Source organism: Gracilinanus agilis, chromosome 5 (genome assembly GCF_016433145.1).
Source record: "Gracilinanus agilis isolate LMUSP501 chromosome 5, AgileGrace, whole genome shotgun sequence".
NCBI classification, from domain to species: domain Eukaryota; kingdom Metazoa; phylum Chordata; class Mammalia; order Didelphimorphia; family Didelphidae; genus Gracilinanus; species Gracilinanus agilis.
Genome location: NC_058134.1, coordinates 296,034,926 through 296,053,547, shown reverse-complemented (window position 1 = coordinate 296,053,547; position 18,622 = coordinate 296,034,926). Strand labels below are relative to the sequence as shown.

The 18,622-nt window shown below is 37.5% G+C and overlaps 1 protein-coding gene across 1 annotated transcript in view; it reads right to left on the bottom strand.

The window, feature by feature from the left end:
- Positions 1-7,193: 7,193 nt before the first annotated feature.
- The window catches only part of MRPS35 (mitochondrial ribosomal protein S35), a 34,648-nt gene continuing 23,219 nt past the window's right edge, over positions 7,194-18,622 (bottom strand). The window contains exon 9 of the mRNA XM_044679271.1: positions 7,194-9,606. Within this exon, the coding sequence (XP_044535206.1) occupies positions 9,337-9,606 (270 nt within the window). The 3' untranslated portion in view covers positions 7,194-9,336. The remainder of the gene's footprint in view (positions 9,607-18,622) is intronic.

Sequence of the window (18,622 nt, the reverse complement as noted above, 5' to 3'; positions counted from 1 at the left end):
AAGGCTGTGAGAATCAAATGAAAAATTTGTAAAGCTTTTAGCATAGTGCCTGGAATATAGTGAGTGTTTAATAAGTGCTTGTTCTGTTCTCTTCCCTCCACCTTTTGTATATAAGTTAAAAAATCTAAATTGGTTAGTGTGTTTTCTATGCATTCAGATCATTCTTTCTTTTTTCCTCTTTGTGTAATAGTTTCCTTTTGTCTTCAGAATTTCATCCCTGAAGGTTTTCTATCCTACTTAGTTTGATTTCCCCTATAGAATTTAAGTCCATAGGATCTTATCTCTCCTTCCATTGAACCCTTTGAAATCTGCTTTCCCAAAATCTTGGCTGCAAGTCTGAATACCTGGCTTACTTCTCTTTCACAAATTCTTGGAAGGTGGAGTCACTTTGTCCCTAGCTTACCACCTTTTCCACCTCAGCAACAAGTTCCTCTGTGTTTCTAAGAATCAGATCCAATGTAGAATTTCTCTTGTACCTCTTAAAGGATGAAATTTTCAGTAAAACAAGTGATGATATTAATGACGTTGCCTTTGTCAGGGCACCTACACGGCAGAGTAGATAGAGCACCAGGCCTGGAGTCAGTAAGACTCAGCTTCCTGAGTTCAAATCTGGCTTCAGACACTTAATCATATTCCCTCTACAGGTATTCCCCTGGAGTCTTTTTTCATATGCATATGGAACTTCTTTGCATCAGTTATTCAATCAGTTATAAATCCACTGAAAGTACTGTAATGTAGTCCACATCTCTCCATCTTTTCCACAAGAGTAACATGCAAGTCAATTGCCCTGTTTGCCTCAGTTTCTTCATCTATAAAATGAGCTGAAGAAGAAAATGGCAAACCATTCCAGTATCTTTGCCAAGATAACCCCAAATATGGTCACAAAGAGTCAGACACAACTGAACAACTTGCTTCTGGCAGAAAGAGAAAATTCCAGCAGAGACCTGAATAACTAAGACCCCCCCCCCCCCAGGGCAGTGGCTAGGAGTGGACCTGGGTTCAAATGTCACCTCTGCAACTTTATGCAAGTCAATTAACCTTGGCAACAATCTGATGAGAAGAAAAGCATTAAGAAAAAAAGTTTATGCAATAACTCAATCTTTTCAAATAACCAGTGGAAAAGGGAAATGTACAAAAGATAACATATTTCAAGTGCATCATTGTGGGAGGCCAATAAGAGAAACAGAATCTTAAATAGATGAAAATCTGAGACTCCTCTTTTGACCCCTTTTGTCATCCTTGTGATTTCTTGTTAAAAAGTATTGTGGCCTTATTGAAGAACTTTAGGTTCCTAGTGTGCCAGCATTTAAACGGGTAACACTCTCCCCTTTTGACCAGGAATGCTGCTGCCTGGTATAGCCAAGGCCAAAACCTTAGCAGGGGCAATTCAACCTTGAGAAAAATATTCCCCAACTTGGCTTTCTGATAAGAACCCAGTCAAAATTCAGCCTTGGCCTTGGTCTGTTCTGAAGCCAGTGAGACCTTTTGTGTTTTGATATGACGTAATTTATAACTTCTGTGCATCTGCAAAGTTTCGGGGGAGGGGGGTTCTTTTGTGTGAAATGAGTCTTGAAATATATATAATAAACTCCATGTTCCTGGAGCCAGAGCTGGAAGCATGAGCTAAAGACAACTCCAGTGTCCCGTTATTTCCTTATCAACTAAACTGACCTTATCATGTTATCAGATATGATAAAGAGATCTAGAAACATCATCTATCACTTAATATTCCCTTAGAGAAAATGCCCCCATAATGAGGACACTGAAAGAATTCAGAAACTGTTTTAGCTAGCTAATGCTTCCCTTATCAAGCTGAGAAACAAAACTGTTAAAGGAAACACCACTTTAGGGAATGATTTTTTTTTTAACTAAGACAGAACCATTAAGGTCTGGGCAATTAGGGTTTAAGGGACTTGCCCATAGCTAGAAAGTGTGTGAGGCCACATTTGAACTCAAGTCCTCTCATCTCCAAGCCTGCTTTCTCTCCACTGAGCCTAGCTGCCCCCTTTTGAATAATATCACAATGGAAAATGACAAATAGAGAGAGAAAATGACTGTGCCATTTAATAAGTGTAGTATAACTCCTACTTGGACAAATTCTCTTCCTAAATGCAGGCTGGCACTTTCTCCGCAACTTACATTCTTAGGAAGTTGACTAGAGCACTAAGACATTAATTGATTTAAGTGCCAACCATGTATAAGAGACAGGACTTGAATCCAGGTCTTTCTGATTTCCAAGGTCAGCTCTCTTTTCTCATTTAGCCTCTCTGATGACTGCCAGGACTATTTTCTCACACAAGTGGGAGAGGGAGGGAAAAGGGGAAGAACTCTTATTAAGCCAGATCATCCTAAAAGCATAGATGAAATCAGAAGACCAAAAATCAACAAACAAAAAAAAACCCAGACGAATGCTGATAGATATGTTTCATTTTATGATCTATTTTCCTTCATGGTGAAATCATTGCATGTGAAGTGATAGCTGTGGAATTCAAAAAGATGGAAGTTAGAAAGATCTCCTGAACAGAAATAAATCTATGCACGAGGATACAATTTTTAAGGCCATTAGAGATCACTTAAGATATCAGAGAGGAAGAGTCCAAAGGAATAGAAAAGGTCATGGATGTAGCTTTAAAAAAAAAAAAGGCAACAAAAATAACAACCACACATATGCCTACTTTCTCTTTTCTAGTTCATATTTCCAAGAATAGGTACATGAAGGAAGAGTATCCTTTGTTTTAAAAAATCGGGAAGGGAAAAGATGGGCTTTTCTACAGTGGGCTCCATCTTTACTGTCATAATGAGAATAATGAGAATAAGAGGTCTTTATTTGATATAAGAATTCTGTTTGGGTAAAACAAAGCAGTTTAGAAGAATCTCAAGCCCAACAGAATGTCCCTCATTGTTTAAAATTATTCAGAATGGTGAGAGATAACTTTACACAACAATCAACTTGAAGGGTAAAATAGGGAGACACAATCACCCAAAGCATTTGCCTACCATAGAATATGGACATTTAGAAAAATAAAAGGGGATTCCTCATTGATGTTAAGATCTCCAAACATTTCTGTTCATAGAATAACTAATTAGAGCCCCAGAAAACATTACAAATCCTCTGCAGGTGAGATCAAGAACACAAAAGAAGTTGGTCCAACCACCACAAGAAACAAAGTAGATGAAAGACTAGGGCATACAATTGCTGGAAATAGCCTCTAATCTACCTTTCCAATTTTATTCCCTATGACTGCCATTCACATATGCTTTGTTCTGTCCAGTCTGGACCACTTATTTTCCACTGGTGCCTCATCCTCTTACACCATTGTATATTTGTATGTTAACAATTGATCCTGGGCCTATTTTGAAATCCTTCTTTCCCCTCAAATTCTAATTCTTCTACAGGAAGCCTGTCCTGGTTTTTTCCCCTGATTCAGCCTTCAAATTTTCATTCCATTGTTTGCCCTGTCCTATGCGACTAATCATATTTTAACTCTACTACATTTTAATTTGCTGAGGGCAGGCATGTCTTTTTCTTCTTATAAAGTCTTTCTCACATTGGAAGTATTTTTTTTAAAACCCTTACCTTCCAAAACTATAAGTAAATTAGGTGAACACAGAATAGTATACCTGTCAGATCTTTGGGAAAGGAAAGGTTTCAAGAGCAAATAAGAGTTAGAAAAAAGTACAAAATGTAAAATAAATAATTTTGATTACATTAAATCAAAAAGGTTTTGTGCAAACAAAACCAATGCAACCAAAATTAAAAGGAAAGCAACAAATTTGGAAAAAATCTTTATAAAAAAAACCTCCGACAAAGGTCTAATTACTCAAATATATAAGGAGCTAAATCAATTGTACAAAAAAATCAAACCATTCCCCAATTGATAAATGGGCTGCGGCCATGAATAGGCAATTCTCAGATTAAGAAATCAAAACAATCAATAAACACATGAAAAAGTCTTATACCTCTAAGCAGATTGGCTAACATGACAGCAAAAGAAAGTAATAAATATCGGAGGGGATGTGGCAAAATTGGGACATTAATGCATTGCTGGTGGAGTTGTGAATTGATCCAACCATTCTGGAAGGCAATTTAGAACTATGCCCAAAGGGCTATAAAAGACTGTCTGCCTTTTGATCCAGCCATACCACTGCTGGGTTTGTACCCCAAAGAGATAATAAGGGAAAAGACTTGTACAAAAATATTTATAGCCAATGTTAAAAAAAAAATATATTTATAGCCACGCTCTTTGTGGTGGCAAAAAATTGGAAAACAAAGGGATGCCCTTCGATTGGGGAATGGCTGAACAAATTGTGGTATCTGTTGGTGATGGAATACTATTGTGCTGAAAGGAATAATGAACTGGAGGAATTCCACGTGAACTGGAAAGACCTCCAGGAATTGATGCAGAGTGAAAGGAGCAGAATCAGGAGAACATTGTACACAGAGACTGATACACTGTGGTAAAATCAAACATAACAGACTTCTCTACTAGCAGCAATGCAATGACCCAGGACAATTCTGAAGGACTTATGAGAAAGAATGCTATCTACATCCAGAGAAAGAACTGTGGGAGCAGAAACACAGAAGAAAAACAACTGCTTGACCACATGGGTAGACGGGGTTGTGATTGGGGATGTAGATGCTAAAAGACCACCCTACTGCAAATATCAATAATAAGGAAATAGATCTTTATCAATGACACATGTAAAACCCAGTGGAATTGCACATTGGCTATGGGGGGAATGTGGGAGGAGGGGAGGGAAATAATATGAATCATGGAACCATGGAAATTTTTTCATAATTAATCAAATAAAAATAAAATAAAATGTAAAAAAAACTTATCTTTCATCTTAGAATCAATACAGTGTATTGGTTCTAAGGCAAAAGAGCAGTAAGGGCTAGACAATGGGGGCTAAGTGACTTGCCCAGGGTCACACAACTAGAAAGTGTCTGAGATCATATTTGAACCCTGGACCTCCTGTTTCTAGGCCTGGCTCTCAATCCACTGAGCCATCCAGCTACTCTCCTACAGTGGAAGTATTTAACAAATGTTTGTTGAACTGTTTGAGAGAATATGTGAAACAGTAAAAGAAAACCTATAGCAAGTATTTTTGGTCAAATCAGTGTCTGGAATGCTATGGTGATGGAGTTTATATTTTTCTATAGGTAATGGGTGAATATTTTGAATTTTTTCTTAAATCCTTAAAGGTTTCCTTTATTTCAGCATCTTGGATTTTCTTCTCTCAAAAGAAAATACTATTTTTGAGAATCTGAACCAAACAAAATAAAATCTACCTTTGAGGAAAAAATGTCACTCTTCTCCTTTGAACTAATATGAAACTGATATCATAATGTCCTCTGTTAGGCCTGACATATGTAGAAGGGGAACATTGGGGAATGTGGACCTTTACTGGCCAACAGTAGAAAATTATACTAAGTTTCTTTGTGAAGCTAGGTGACAACCAGGTAAAAGTGCAATGGGGTCAAACTCAAATAGAAATTGGGGCAACTAAACTATACAAATCCCTACAAACTGCATGTTGACTTAGAAAACTACATATTAGCATTATCTATGTTGTTAGTTTTTTTGGTTAAATACTTCCAATAAATTTTTTTTAATCCTTACCTTCCATCTTTGGATCAATCAATATTGGTTCCAAGATCGAAGAGTAGTAAGGGCTAGGTGATTGGGGTTAGGAGACTTGCCCAGGGCAACAAAGCTGGGAAGTGTCTTGGGCCAGATTTGAATGCAAGGTCTCCCCTCTATAGGCCTAGTTCTCTAGCCACATAGCTACCTGCTCCAATTATATTTTAATTTAATTTAATTTGCTGACAGCCTTGTGTTTCTACACTTCTGCCACTTCTGACTGAACTCTGGTTTTGGAGTTAGGAAGACCTTAGTTGAAATCCTTTCTCAGATATTAGCTCTATGACCTAGGCACTTTTCCCCACCTTGGTTTCTCATCTATAAATAAAAACAATAATACCTACTTTAAAAGGTTGTGAGACTGATCCAACCATTCTGGAGGGTGATTTGGAATTATGCCCAAAGGGCTATAGAAGAATGCATGCTTTTTGATCCAGTAATATCACTATTAAGTTTGTATCCCAAAGAGATTTTAAAAAATGGTAAAGAACCTGTTTGTACAAAAATTTTTATAGGTGCGCTTTTTCTGGTGGTAAAGAATTGGAAACTAAAGGGATGCCCCTCAATTGGGGAATGGCTGAACAAATTGTGGTAGATGATGGTGATGGAATATTATTGTGCTAGAAGAAATGGTGAACAAGATGACTTCAGAAAGAACTGATGCAGAGTGAAATAAGCAGAACCAGGAGAACATTGTACATAGTAACAGCAATATTGTGAAATGCTTAAATGGGATGCTAAGCTACTAGTAGCACTAAAATGATCCAGAACAATTTTGAGGAACTTATGAAAAAAATGCTATCTACCTCCTGAGAAAGAACTGTTGGGCGTAGGAGTATAGATGAAAATATGATTTATCAATTGTTTATTTGGGTATATATGTTTTGGGGTTTTGATTTTATAAGATTATTTGCTTACAGAAATGAATAATATGGAAATATTTTGCATGATACATGTATACCCCAGATTGAATTGCTTGTCAGCTCCAGGAGGGGAAGAAGGGAGGGAGACAATATGGATCATATGAATTTGGAAAACTTATGTGGAAATTTGTTATTAAAATAAAAAAATAAATTTTTAAAAAGGTTGTGAGAATCAAATGAAATATAGGTAATATTTTTTAAACCTTAAATGCTAGTTATTATGACTTACTAAAATTAAGTAACTACTATACCAATCTGCACTATTGGTGAAAAATTAAAATTTCCCAAGTCTGACATTTATTTATTTAAAAAATAGTTTATGAAAAAGTCTAATTTTGACCTTGCCATCTATTTTTCTGTCAATCCTTCTTTCCACCAGGAAGTGACCCTCCACAGAAGTGAGTTATTCCTTTAAATTAGCGCACTTCCCTTCAGGACACTTTAATGAGATGGAACTTTCCTCATTAGTGGGTGAGTGAAAATCCATCTCACCCATTATCTATCTAGCCAAATCCATACCATGCTTCATATCCTATCACAACTAAGACAGCAGGGACAGGTGCCATCTTGCTACTGGCCTGGCCCCCAAGTTGTGGGCATACCCATATACTTCCATCTTTTCCTATTGCTCTGGGAACAATATTCACTACCTTAGTGAGTGACAGTCTACTGCTAGATGGCTCTTCTCACCATCTCTCTGATTGCTTTAACTAAAAAATCTCTTCCCTGGCCATCTCTTCCCTATATGAATTGTATTCCTCTAAAAGAATGTAAAGTCTTGAGACAGGAATTATTTTGGTTTTATATTTGTATCCTCAGTCCCCATTGTGTAACGTCAGGCATATAGAAGGAATTTAATAATTGCTTGTTGATTAAGAAAACACCTGCTTATCAACTTTGGTATAAACAGCATCTTTGTCTTCTGAAATTAAAACAGAGAAATTTCTCCAGATGCCCTATTTTAATTAGATTCAGTAAACATTTATTAAGCACCTAATCTATGCCAAGCACAAGGACAAAAATTACAAAGGAGCTTACATTTCTCAAATGATTTGATTATCCAATGGCTGTGCTAAATGTTCAGGAAGCATTTATTAAAGATTTATGTGAGAAATGACTGCATTTCAATAGTAAAAATAAGTAACTCTATCCAAGCTAAACGATAGAGTCCAATGAGATCAATTCTTCCCAATAAAAAGTCCAATATAAACACCATTATTTTCCTCCCACTATATTATACTTTATTATATTTCTGCTCCTTCAAAGGCATTTATGATGAATCCTTTTAACCATACATATCTTTGGGGACGTTCTTAATGTCACTTCTCATGCATACTTGAGTCCACAATGGGCTTTTTTTGTAGTCCTTTGCACATTATGTATAATGCTGGCTGCTCTAAGAGCATGGTGTTCCACAATCCAAAGATGTAGAACTGCAGGAAAATTTTGTTGCTCGTGACGCTGGCTTTTGCAACAGTTAGCAGTTTAGGATCATTGAAAACACTGCATAACTTTCCAAATTCAATCGAATGTGATCTTCATTTCAAAGTTCTTATATTTAAAGGGCTATGGTTTTAAAATATCACAGTTTCACCTTTAAGTCTGAAAAACTACAATTATTAATTACCAGAAAATACAACCTAGAGCCTGTCATTTTGGCCACCTTCTTCAGGCCATCTTGCATGATTTTCATAGCCTGAAAGAGTTCCCATTAAGCCTCAATTAGTATTGCTTCATTATTATATATGCTTTAATGTGCACTAATTATATGCCTACCAATCCCTGGGCTCTTCTATCATTTCACATACTCCATTTTTCAATTTTTAACACTTTGCTTTTCAATCTTATTTTTAAATCTTTTGACTTTTTCATTTTACTACTTCACAATTTCTCTTTTAAATTTTGAAATGTAGTATTTCTTAAATTATGCTTAAAAACATAACCCAAGCCAAGTAATTATCCTATTTTACAAGTGGCACATAAGTTAATAGAATATAATACAGTGCTGGGTTTTTTTCTCTTTTTGGCACACTGTCCTCCATTATTATATAACATACAGCTTGTCAACTTAAATCTTCACTTTACATGAATCCTGTGGTCAATTACTTTGGAAAGTCCTTTGATTTCTATTCATTTTTCTACTCCTCTGTCAGAAATAGTTGAGTTCTGAAATCTGAATTATGGTCAACAAGTCCCTCATTCTGCCTCTTACTTTTTTTTTGTTGCACTGGCACAGTACTAGGTGATTCAAAGATTTAAAAAATACAGACTCTAAAGCGAATCAACTCTATCATCTTCCTATCGGTGGCTGGGGAATTTTTAATTAAATCATATACCTTCATTCAATTTACCTCTATTTCCAGCTGCTATCATGGTGCCTGGCACATAGCAGGTTCTTAATAAATGTTTCTTGATTGACTTGTATTTCAAATTTGACATGCAGCGACTATTCTTCGGTATCACTTAATATTTGGCAGACAGGTCAAAGCAAGCAATGTGCACATATCTAAACATCAAAGTTTGTGTATTTCAAACAAAAACCAAAGTTAACATTATGGATAACAATTTCACTCTTAATTACAGGGCACAAAAATCAGTTAAGTGTATTTATATCTTTAGAAGTGTGAAGTAATTCTAATTCTGGAGTAAAAAAGAGTGGTTTTAATACATTATTTTAAAATTTGCATACATTATCAGAGAGACCAGACCATCCAATATCTGACAAAAAATTTTGACTAAGCATAAGTGTTTTTCCCCTAACATCTCAATCATGTTAAATTCAATAGTTTCTTTACTGCTTCTTTATACTGGGAAAGGTTGTTTTCAGTATCACCTTCATTCTTAAGTGCGACAACAGATTTTTTGTAATTCTCAATTTCTTCAGAACCAAGGAGCTCTTCCTCTGTGACTCCAGAAGTTTTTTCTGAAGCTTTAATTTGAAGAAGAGTCTTCAAGATATTTTCCTCTGAGCGGCTCTTCTCCCATACGTATTCCTCCATGTCTGCTTCAGTCTTCTTTTTCTCCCAATCTTCAGTTTTCTGGAAGAAAATATTTTTGAACAAACATTTGAAATTCCTTACCACAGATTTTAAAAATGCGAAACTTAAAAAATTTCTTGTTTGAAAAGTGGCAAGCCACCTAATCTCTCTCCAAACCTTAAATATGTTTCCTCATCTGAATTTCTTCAATTTTTCAAAAATCTGTGACGGTCAGGTTGAGCACCGACTACATCCCCACACACTTTATCTTTCCTATGACCTGATGTCACCAAAAATTTGTCACCCTGCAACAAGTCCTGCTTCTAACATGGTGAGGCTGATCCTCAGACCATAAATGTACAGTCCATGGTGCACGGCTGAACTAAAAGCATGGTAGGACCTGGAAATAACAGCACACCACTGGCACAGTCTTCAACTCCACATCACATCCATAAAATGGTGATAGTAATGGTAATAATAATAATGACGATGATGATAATAATAAATAATAATAATAATATCTCTACTAGCTACATGGTCAGAAACCTGGGACACCGCAGGCTGAGAGGGGAAAATGAAGTCCCAGATGTGCCCTTTCACAGAGGTTTCTTGTCAGTCTCTTTCACCCCCATTGCAAGAATAGTTACAAGTTTGAGAGTTTGCAATTCTTCAGGTGAGCTTGGGAATATCAGGAATAGTCTCAAGGCTGTCTGCCACCCAACCTCAGACATATAAGAATGACAAAATGGAAAAGGAGGCACTGGTTGGGTTGAGAAGATTCTGGGTGCATATTCATGTGGTATCAGATAACCAAATCAACGCAGGTATATGTGAATGAGAAACTTGGAAGCCTTGATAACATGCTGAGGGCTTGGCATGAAATTTTTATTCACTTTTGTTTTGAAGTAACACTTCTAAGAAGTTGACTTCTTTTTATAGATTATCTTCCTATCACACTGAAATGCAATACACAAATTGCAAATTAGGGATAGTTTTCCTTGCCAAACTTCAGTTCTTAAAAATCGTTACGATACTTCCAACAATCTCATACAGCTTTTTCATGTCCAGGCAAATGAAGATTTTTTTTTTTTAATTAAGACTCAGAAACAACAAGTACCTCATACAGGTATAGTATTTCTCATGCATAATGGAAAACTAAGTGCTGCACCTGGCCACAGCTAGAACACAAAATTTATCCTTATTTTCTGGAGCCATGTCCTCATTTCAACAAACAGGTCATTGTGAAGTCTCAGACACTGTTGAGTTTCTAAGGCTTTCATGTTGATAAAAAAATAAAAAGTATAATCATCATATTAATTTTTTGAAACAGATTTTTATAGATATCTTTTATTTTGCTGTTATCCATGGGGTCATGAAGAGGTGGACACAACGGAACAACAAAATCTAGATTTCCCCTGGTATTCCTCCTCTTCCCACTTCTCAGGGAGCCTCCTCTTAGAATAAGAAATTTTTTTAATAAAGGAAGAAAAAAACCTGGACAAAATAGTTCAATACATTAAAAAAAACTGATGCTATCTGAAATATACCACACTCATGGGCCTTGACCAGTGCAAAGGGATCGAAATTTATATTCCCTTTTGGGGGTCCATGCTTGTTCTTTATAAACCTGCAACATTTACTTCTGGTTGATTGGAGGTTGCTGTTCTTTCTAAAATATATATAACATTGTAGTCACAGACTACATTGTTTTCTTGGCTCCGTTAACTCCACTCATTGCTGCATATACTATTCCACTGTATCCACATTCCTTTGCTACCAAGAAACCTGCTACAAATAGGCTTTTCTTTTTTATCGATTACCTCCCTCGTGCATATCCCTAATAGCAGGATCTCTGGGTCAAAGCGTATGGCCATTTCAGTCACTTTATTTGCAGAATTCTAAACTGCTTCCCATAATGACTATCAACTAAATTTCAGCTCTGCAAATAACGTATTGGTGCGCCTCTTTTTCTACAACTCCAACTGCTGACTGTCCCTGCTTTTTTTTTTTTTCCCCCATTTTTGGCAATTTGTTGGGCATGAGAGGAAACTTCACAGTGATTTTCTTTCATGTGGTTGCTAAAGTTTGCAATTCTTTTGAAAACATTTTGTTCACATTCTTCGACTCCTTCTCTATTGGATAAAATGATTACATGAATGACTAATAAGCCAAGAACGGCTTTTAGTCTCACATGTTTCTGTTAAGATATCTACGTAAGTTTGATAACAAACCTTTATATTGGGTTTCTGAAAGATTTTTCTTAATCAATTGCTTCCCCTCATTTCCCTAGACCAGTAATGGGCAAACTTTGTAAAGAGGGGCCAAAGGAAAGGAAATGCTCCTCTGTCAGTCTGTTTCTAAGGCAACTCTCTTGAAGTTTCATTGTATTGTATTCTACTCATTGTAGAACATTTCAGGGAGCATCGCCTGGCCCTCGGGCCCGTAGTTTGCTCATCAATGCCCTAGACAAATTAAACTTTGTTTTGTGTACAGGTTCTTCAAATTCATGTAATCAGAATCTATTTCATCTTTCAGAAGTGCCTATTATTTGGCTGTAAAAGGTATACCATAGGCTTCTTTTCTAAAAAAAGTCTTAAGTTATGGCCTTAACTTTATGTTACAATCCAGGGCATGCATACATTTTGAATTTATTGTGAAATATGGTTTAAAAACATTCATTTAGGACCCATTCTTGCTAGACAACTTTTTTATCAAGCAGAGGGCACTTTTTTATGTAATCTGAATTTTCCAATTTATGGATTACTGAATTCTATTATTTCTTATCCTTCCTTCTCAAATCTATTCCAATTATCTAAACAATTCCAAATAGGTTAGATGACTGAAGCTCAAAATAAATTTGTAGACTAGAAAGGCTATTCCTCCATTATTTCTACTCTTTTTCATTATTTCCCTTGACAGTCTAGATCTTTTGTTTTCTAAGCAAATCCTGTTATTATTTTATCTAGATCTGTACAAGATTCCTTTGGTAACTAAAATGGAATTAAATCTGTTCCCCTTTGGCCAGGAATTCAGCTGCCTGATACAGCCAAAGCCAAACCCTTAGCAGGGGTATTTTGCCCAGATTTAAAGTACACTAATGGGTCTCAAAAATATTGTTTAATGCCATCAAGGCTGAGAAATTCAGGGGCTTTCCGTCCTACCAAAATGCCTCAGACTTCACTTAATGATAACAAATATAGTTGATAGTTTAGCATAGGTTTTATCTACACCTTGAAGCTTCTAAGGCTTTTGTATTGTCTATGTTAAAAATACAGCTGTGTGTAGTTGTGGGAAACCATCCTTGTGCTTTTGGGTGAAAGGGAGTTTGAATTTCTTATATAATAAACTTGTGACTCAATGGCACTTCGGAGAAACAGCTATGAGTTAACAGTAAAGATCGTCTCCCATGTCCCGTTATTTCCTTATCAACTAAGCCGTTGTTATCAGATTATCAGAGATGATAAAAAGATCTAGAGAAATAGCAATATTATTTTTATGGTACTGACTATGATTTAGAAATTTTTTATTTAAGGCTAAGATTACAACATCAGGAAAAGATAAAGTATTAAATTATACTTTGTGGGGCAGCTGGGTAGAGCTCAGTGGATTGAGAGTCAGGCCTAGAGACGGGAGGTCCTAGGTTCAAAGCCGGCCTCAGACACTTCCCAGCTGTGTGACCCTGGGCAAGTCACTTGACCCCCATTGCCTACCCTTACCACTCTTCTAACTAGGAGCCAATACACAGAAGTTAAGGGTTTAAAATTTAAAAAAAAAATTTTTTTTAATAAATTATACTTTGTACTTTAGATTGTTATTATTTAAGTCAGCATAGAACATCAGAACACTTATGATGATAATTCTAAGTTTATTTCATCTTAATACCATTGATAAGTGGAAATTTGGGAAGAAAGTAGCTGGAGTGGAAACACAGAGAGGGGATGGAATGAAGGACACCAAGGAGTGCAGGGGAAGCTCTCAGAATCCTTGGGTTAGAATTCTGAGGAAATAACTGCCAGAAGGGGAGTTGGATTTGACTCTGGCGAGAGAAACATCTCCAAAACCCAGCTTCTGTCTCTGTCTCCTTTTTCATCTTCAACCAGTTCCTGAGAGAAAACATCCATTTCCAAAACATCTCTGATATACCATCTGAAGAAGTCTCAAACAAGAATTACCAGCGTCAGCGACTGAACTGCTCGGCTGCTCTGATGAGCCTTGGCTCACAGGAGTGATTTGATCGTGGCCGGCATCTATTCTGACTCCACAACTACCTGCATTTTCTCACAAAGACTTTATCATTGTGGGCTTAGAATATCATTGTGGGTAGTTAGAATAGACGGGGATTCTGAGACAGAGAGAGAAGTTAGTATAGCCTCAGCTTTGCTGAGGGTCAAAGAGATTCTTTGCAGAATCAGTTGGTGGGAGAAAGGTAAAAGTGACTAAGATTAGGGAAATCCTCAGCCCACATAAGTTACACTATCCTGAATAACCCTTTTAAATAAACCTGTTATTCTTTTAAGTGTAGTCAGAGTGATTTCAACTGGCCTAAGACAGAAAGCAGCCATCTTGTCCTCTGAACTTGAGAGGATCATCAGCCCCAACTGGGTTAAGTAAAATCCCAGCCACCCATTCTTTATTTACCATCCTTTCACTGTAAGCCACACACTGTTTGAGAAACAGCAATGTCACAACACTATAACAGTTATTATGAGAATATTACTGAAATTACAGGATCCAGGCCAAAGATTTATAAGTAATATAATAATAAAGCCTTTTTTACATTTTGCTAATTAAACCTTGAATAAGGTCAACCAAACAATTCAATGACAAGCATTTATGAAGCATTAATATGTGCCAGGCACTATGATGGGCACAGGGGAAAAAGTAAAATCCAATATAAACTAGGGGGCAGCTGGGTAGCTCAGTGAATTGAGAGTCAGGCCTAGAGATGGGAGGTCCTACGTTCAAATCCAGCCTCGGACACTTCCCAGCTGTGTGACCCTGGGCAAGTCACCTGACCCCCATTGCCCACCCTTACCACTCTTCCACCAAGGAGCCAATACACACACAAAAAAAAACAATATAAACTTCTCAAGTTTATATAAGCTCATAGTGAATAACTACAAAATAAACACAAAGTAGTTTGAAAAGGAATGGTCATGAAGACAGAAAATGTAGAGAAAGATGAGGACAAGGCATAGGATGGAATCATAGGAAACACACAGTTAGCGGGGGCATGACATAGATGATTAACCAGCAAAGGAGAATGAGGAATGGTGGGACAGGTAACAACAGGAGAATCAGGAGAGAAGAGTGTCAGGAAGGGGCAAAGAGATCAAGTGTCAGAAGTGCCTAACTGCTGAAGAAGGATCATGAGATCAAGGGCAGGTTCAGTTCTATGAGGTTAGAAGCCTAAAGTCAGTAAGTAACAATAGTTTGATGGAATGGTAGGAACTGGTGAAGGTTTTCTTTTTTAACCCCTTACCTTTTGCTTTAGAATCAGTACTATGTTGGCTCCAAGGCAGAAGAGCGGTAAGGGCTAGGCAATGGGGGTTAAGTGACTTGCCCGAATTTATACAGCTAGGAAGTGTCTGAGGCCAGATTTGAACCTAGTCTCTATTCTTGACTCTCAATCTACTGAGCTACCCAGCTGCCCCCTGGTGAAGGTTTTTTTTAAAGATGAGCAAAACTTAAGCAGTATGGAAAGAAGCAGCAGAAAGCAGAAACTGAATAGTAGAAAGAGGGAGAGGATGACTGAGATGTCAGTCTTCTAGATAAGGGGGTGAGATGAGCACATTCAGAGATTTTGGCTTTGGAAAGCAAAAGAAGACAGAATAAAGGATAATAGCAAGGAGTTTTGAGTTGAAGAGAAGAGGAGAAAGTGGGAGCGCACAAGGACAAAAAAACCTCAATTTTTGTCAGTTAAAGTTAAAAGGTAGAAATCCTCAGCAAAGAAGATGGCAGGAGGGGAGGCTTGAAGAAAGATGGTCTGGAATAACTTCTTTGGGGTGGGAATCAAATCAGGAAGGAATAAAAGGATTGTCATCTATGGTAAAGGTTCAGTTGAAGAGTGAAAAGAAAAAAAATGAGTAAGAAGGAAGGGGAGCAGAGGCAGGGGAGGAGCAATCTCAAAGCCTAGGTGATAGATGTGGAGACCATATTACTTGAGAATTCTTTTTTTTTTTCTAAACCCAAGTAAATGTTTAGTGTGCTGTGGTTTCTTATGACAAAGAATACTGGGCCCTGAACATAAATAAATTGGAACTACCATTTTTAACATTATGAAACTAAGATGGAAGTTAATTTTGCATTAACTAGAAGGGCCCTTCTTTACAGCATAAATGCATTTTGCCTCCAACTGTGCCTGAAAGTTTAACCTTTCTATCCATGCTTCCTGCTACAAGTATATTGGGACCAGGATTGAACTGCATTTACTCATCCTATATGGGAAAAATAGTGTTATATTCAATAATCTGGGAAGAGATGGATGCCACCTTGACTGACAGGCATGGCAGTTGAGACTTGGAATGTTCCCAGGTGCCGTGAGCCGGGGCAAATGTCAATTGACCTCCCCCTATAAATACCCCTCACAGCCACTTTGAGGGAGGTCTCTGGACTAAGGTCTTTGGACTGAGAAGTCTCTGAACTCTGAAGTCTCTGGACTCTGAGGCTGAGAACTGGAGATCACAGATCTCTACCAACCTCTGTGGTTCAATCTGGGCAGAGGGTGGCTGGAAGGGTGGTTGAAGGGTTGCCAGGTGGTTTAAGAAGAAGAGGGTAGGAAAAATCTGAATCTATTTCCTGATAGACGGTGAGAGCTAGTGAATCACCAACAATGGTGATAAGAGAGCTCAGAGAATAAATACCATCTGCAGCAATAGCCTCCCTATTCTCTGGCTTGGCTGTGGCCAGGTCTGCCGGAGGTAGAGGAGAGGTGAAATATCCAGCTTCCACCTGATCAATAGCCTCCAGTCCTGATTGTTATTTAGTCTACAGATAATAGATCAATAGGGTTTCCAATCCCCAATCCTTGACCTTGTTATCCTTTCCCGATTTATAGATAAAAGAGTGTTCAACAACGAGTATCTTCCTGAGTGGTCCTTCTATCACGGCCCTTGGGAAGGGACTCAAACGCAGTCAGATCCTGAACGTTATCCAAGGCAGATCAATAGCCCAATACTAGTTTATCCAACCTCAGGTTGGACCTGGAAAGGTTACCCATCTATCTAACCTCTCAAGGGTCCTACTTGAGCAGCTGTTAGAGAGAAGGGGATAACTTACAGTAGCAGTCAGGGTGACAGGAGTAGGAGTTCCTCCCACCAACTATAGCTAAGGAGATCATAGATAGATACACATCATCACCATCATTATACACCTATATCTCCTTTGTACCCTATATTCCTATAACAACAGAAACATACTTAGAAACATAAGAATTCCAACATTTTAGAAAGGTAACATCTATATGAAATTCTCACAATTCCCACACAAAAATTCCAACATTGTCAGAAAAGGCAATCCATGTTTTCACGCTTCTCATTAAGAAAAAATATAACTCATTTGTTCTGTATCCTCATACAGGATATTTCCGTTGCTCTGTCCATCTATTTCTCATGGCTTTACTTCTGCTTTATAGAGTTCTATTAAGACACAGCTCAGGTATCATCTTCTAAATAAAGTCTTCCTTGATCCTTTTCAACTGCTAGCACTCTCTCAAACTACCTTACATTTTACTACTAAGACTGTACTGGTAATGACTTTATAGTTGTGTTCTTTAAATAGATTTTCAAATGTACTTATTATCTCCTCCATTAGAATGCAAGCTCATTGTGAGTAGCCATTATTTCATTCTTTTTTCTCTGTAATGCCAAAACCTGGCACAGTGTCTAGCACACAATAGGCTCTAATAAATAACTTGCTGATTGTCTGTCAATTGGTCCCCTCAAGCTATCATCCTATATCTCCTCACCTCCCTTCTGCCAAACTACTAGAAAAAGCTGACTTCACTTCCTTTCTTCATATTCAATCCTTTGTAATCTGGCTGCCAACCTTATCACTTGCCTGAAAAAGCTCTAAAGTTACCAAAGATCTCAAATGTTAATTCTGAGAGTCCTCCTTATCAACCTTTTTTGAAGCATCTGACACTGCTAACACTCTCTTCCTGAAGACTCCCTTTCTGGGCTTTCATGATCCTACTCTTGCCTGGGTCTCCTGCTACCAGTCTAATTGTCCTTCTCATTCTCCTTGGCTGGGTCTTCATCCATGTCACACCTCCTAAATCGAATATGGATGCTCCCTACAGTTCTGTTCTCAACCCCCTTTCTCTATTTTTTCAGTGAATTTATGAGGTCCCATAGTTTTAATTACCATCTCTATGCAAATGACTTAGGCCTATTATATCTAGCTCCTGTCTTTCCCATGAGCTTTACTCTCACATCGTGAAATGCTCAATAATAGTTCAATGAAAACTATTTTTTTAAATGTCCCAGGGAGATATAGAGCTTGGACAACATGTTATTGCACTGAAATACAAACTGCCAGGAGGGGAAACTTCCCATACCAAAGCAGGTTGCCACCATCTCTGCAGCTTAGTCTCTAGAGTTGCCTTTAACCTTGAGAGGATAAGAGACTTTCTGGTAAGTGTGACACTTGCGCCCAAGTCTCCAAAGACTCTAAACACAATGCTGTGTCCCACCTCAAACAACACAACTCATCCCTCAGTCTTGCATGTCCATAACCTTGACCTTCTCCTTGGCTCTTCAATCATCTCTTACTTCAAATATTAAAAGTCACCAAATCTTGTTTTTCTATTTCCACAACACCTTTTTTTCTTTTTAGTAGTTTCTCTCTACTCATAGAGCTACCATCTTAGTTTAGGTCCTTATTACCTCTCTCCTAGATTATTAGTTCAACAGCCTCTAAATGGTCCAATGTTTAGCTTTTAAAGCCCTTCACTAACTTGTCCAAACCTATGTTTCCAGACTCATTCATTCCCCTCTGTGACCCAGTCCATCTGGCCTTCTCTCTATTTCTTATACACATCAAATCTCTTCCCACTGGAAGGTAACTCCTCCCTTGA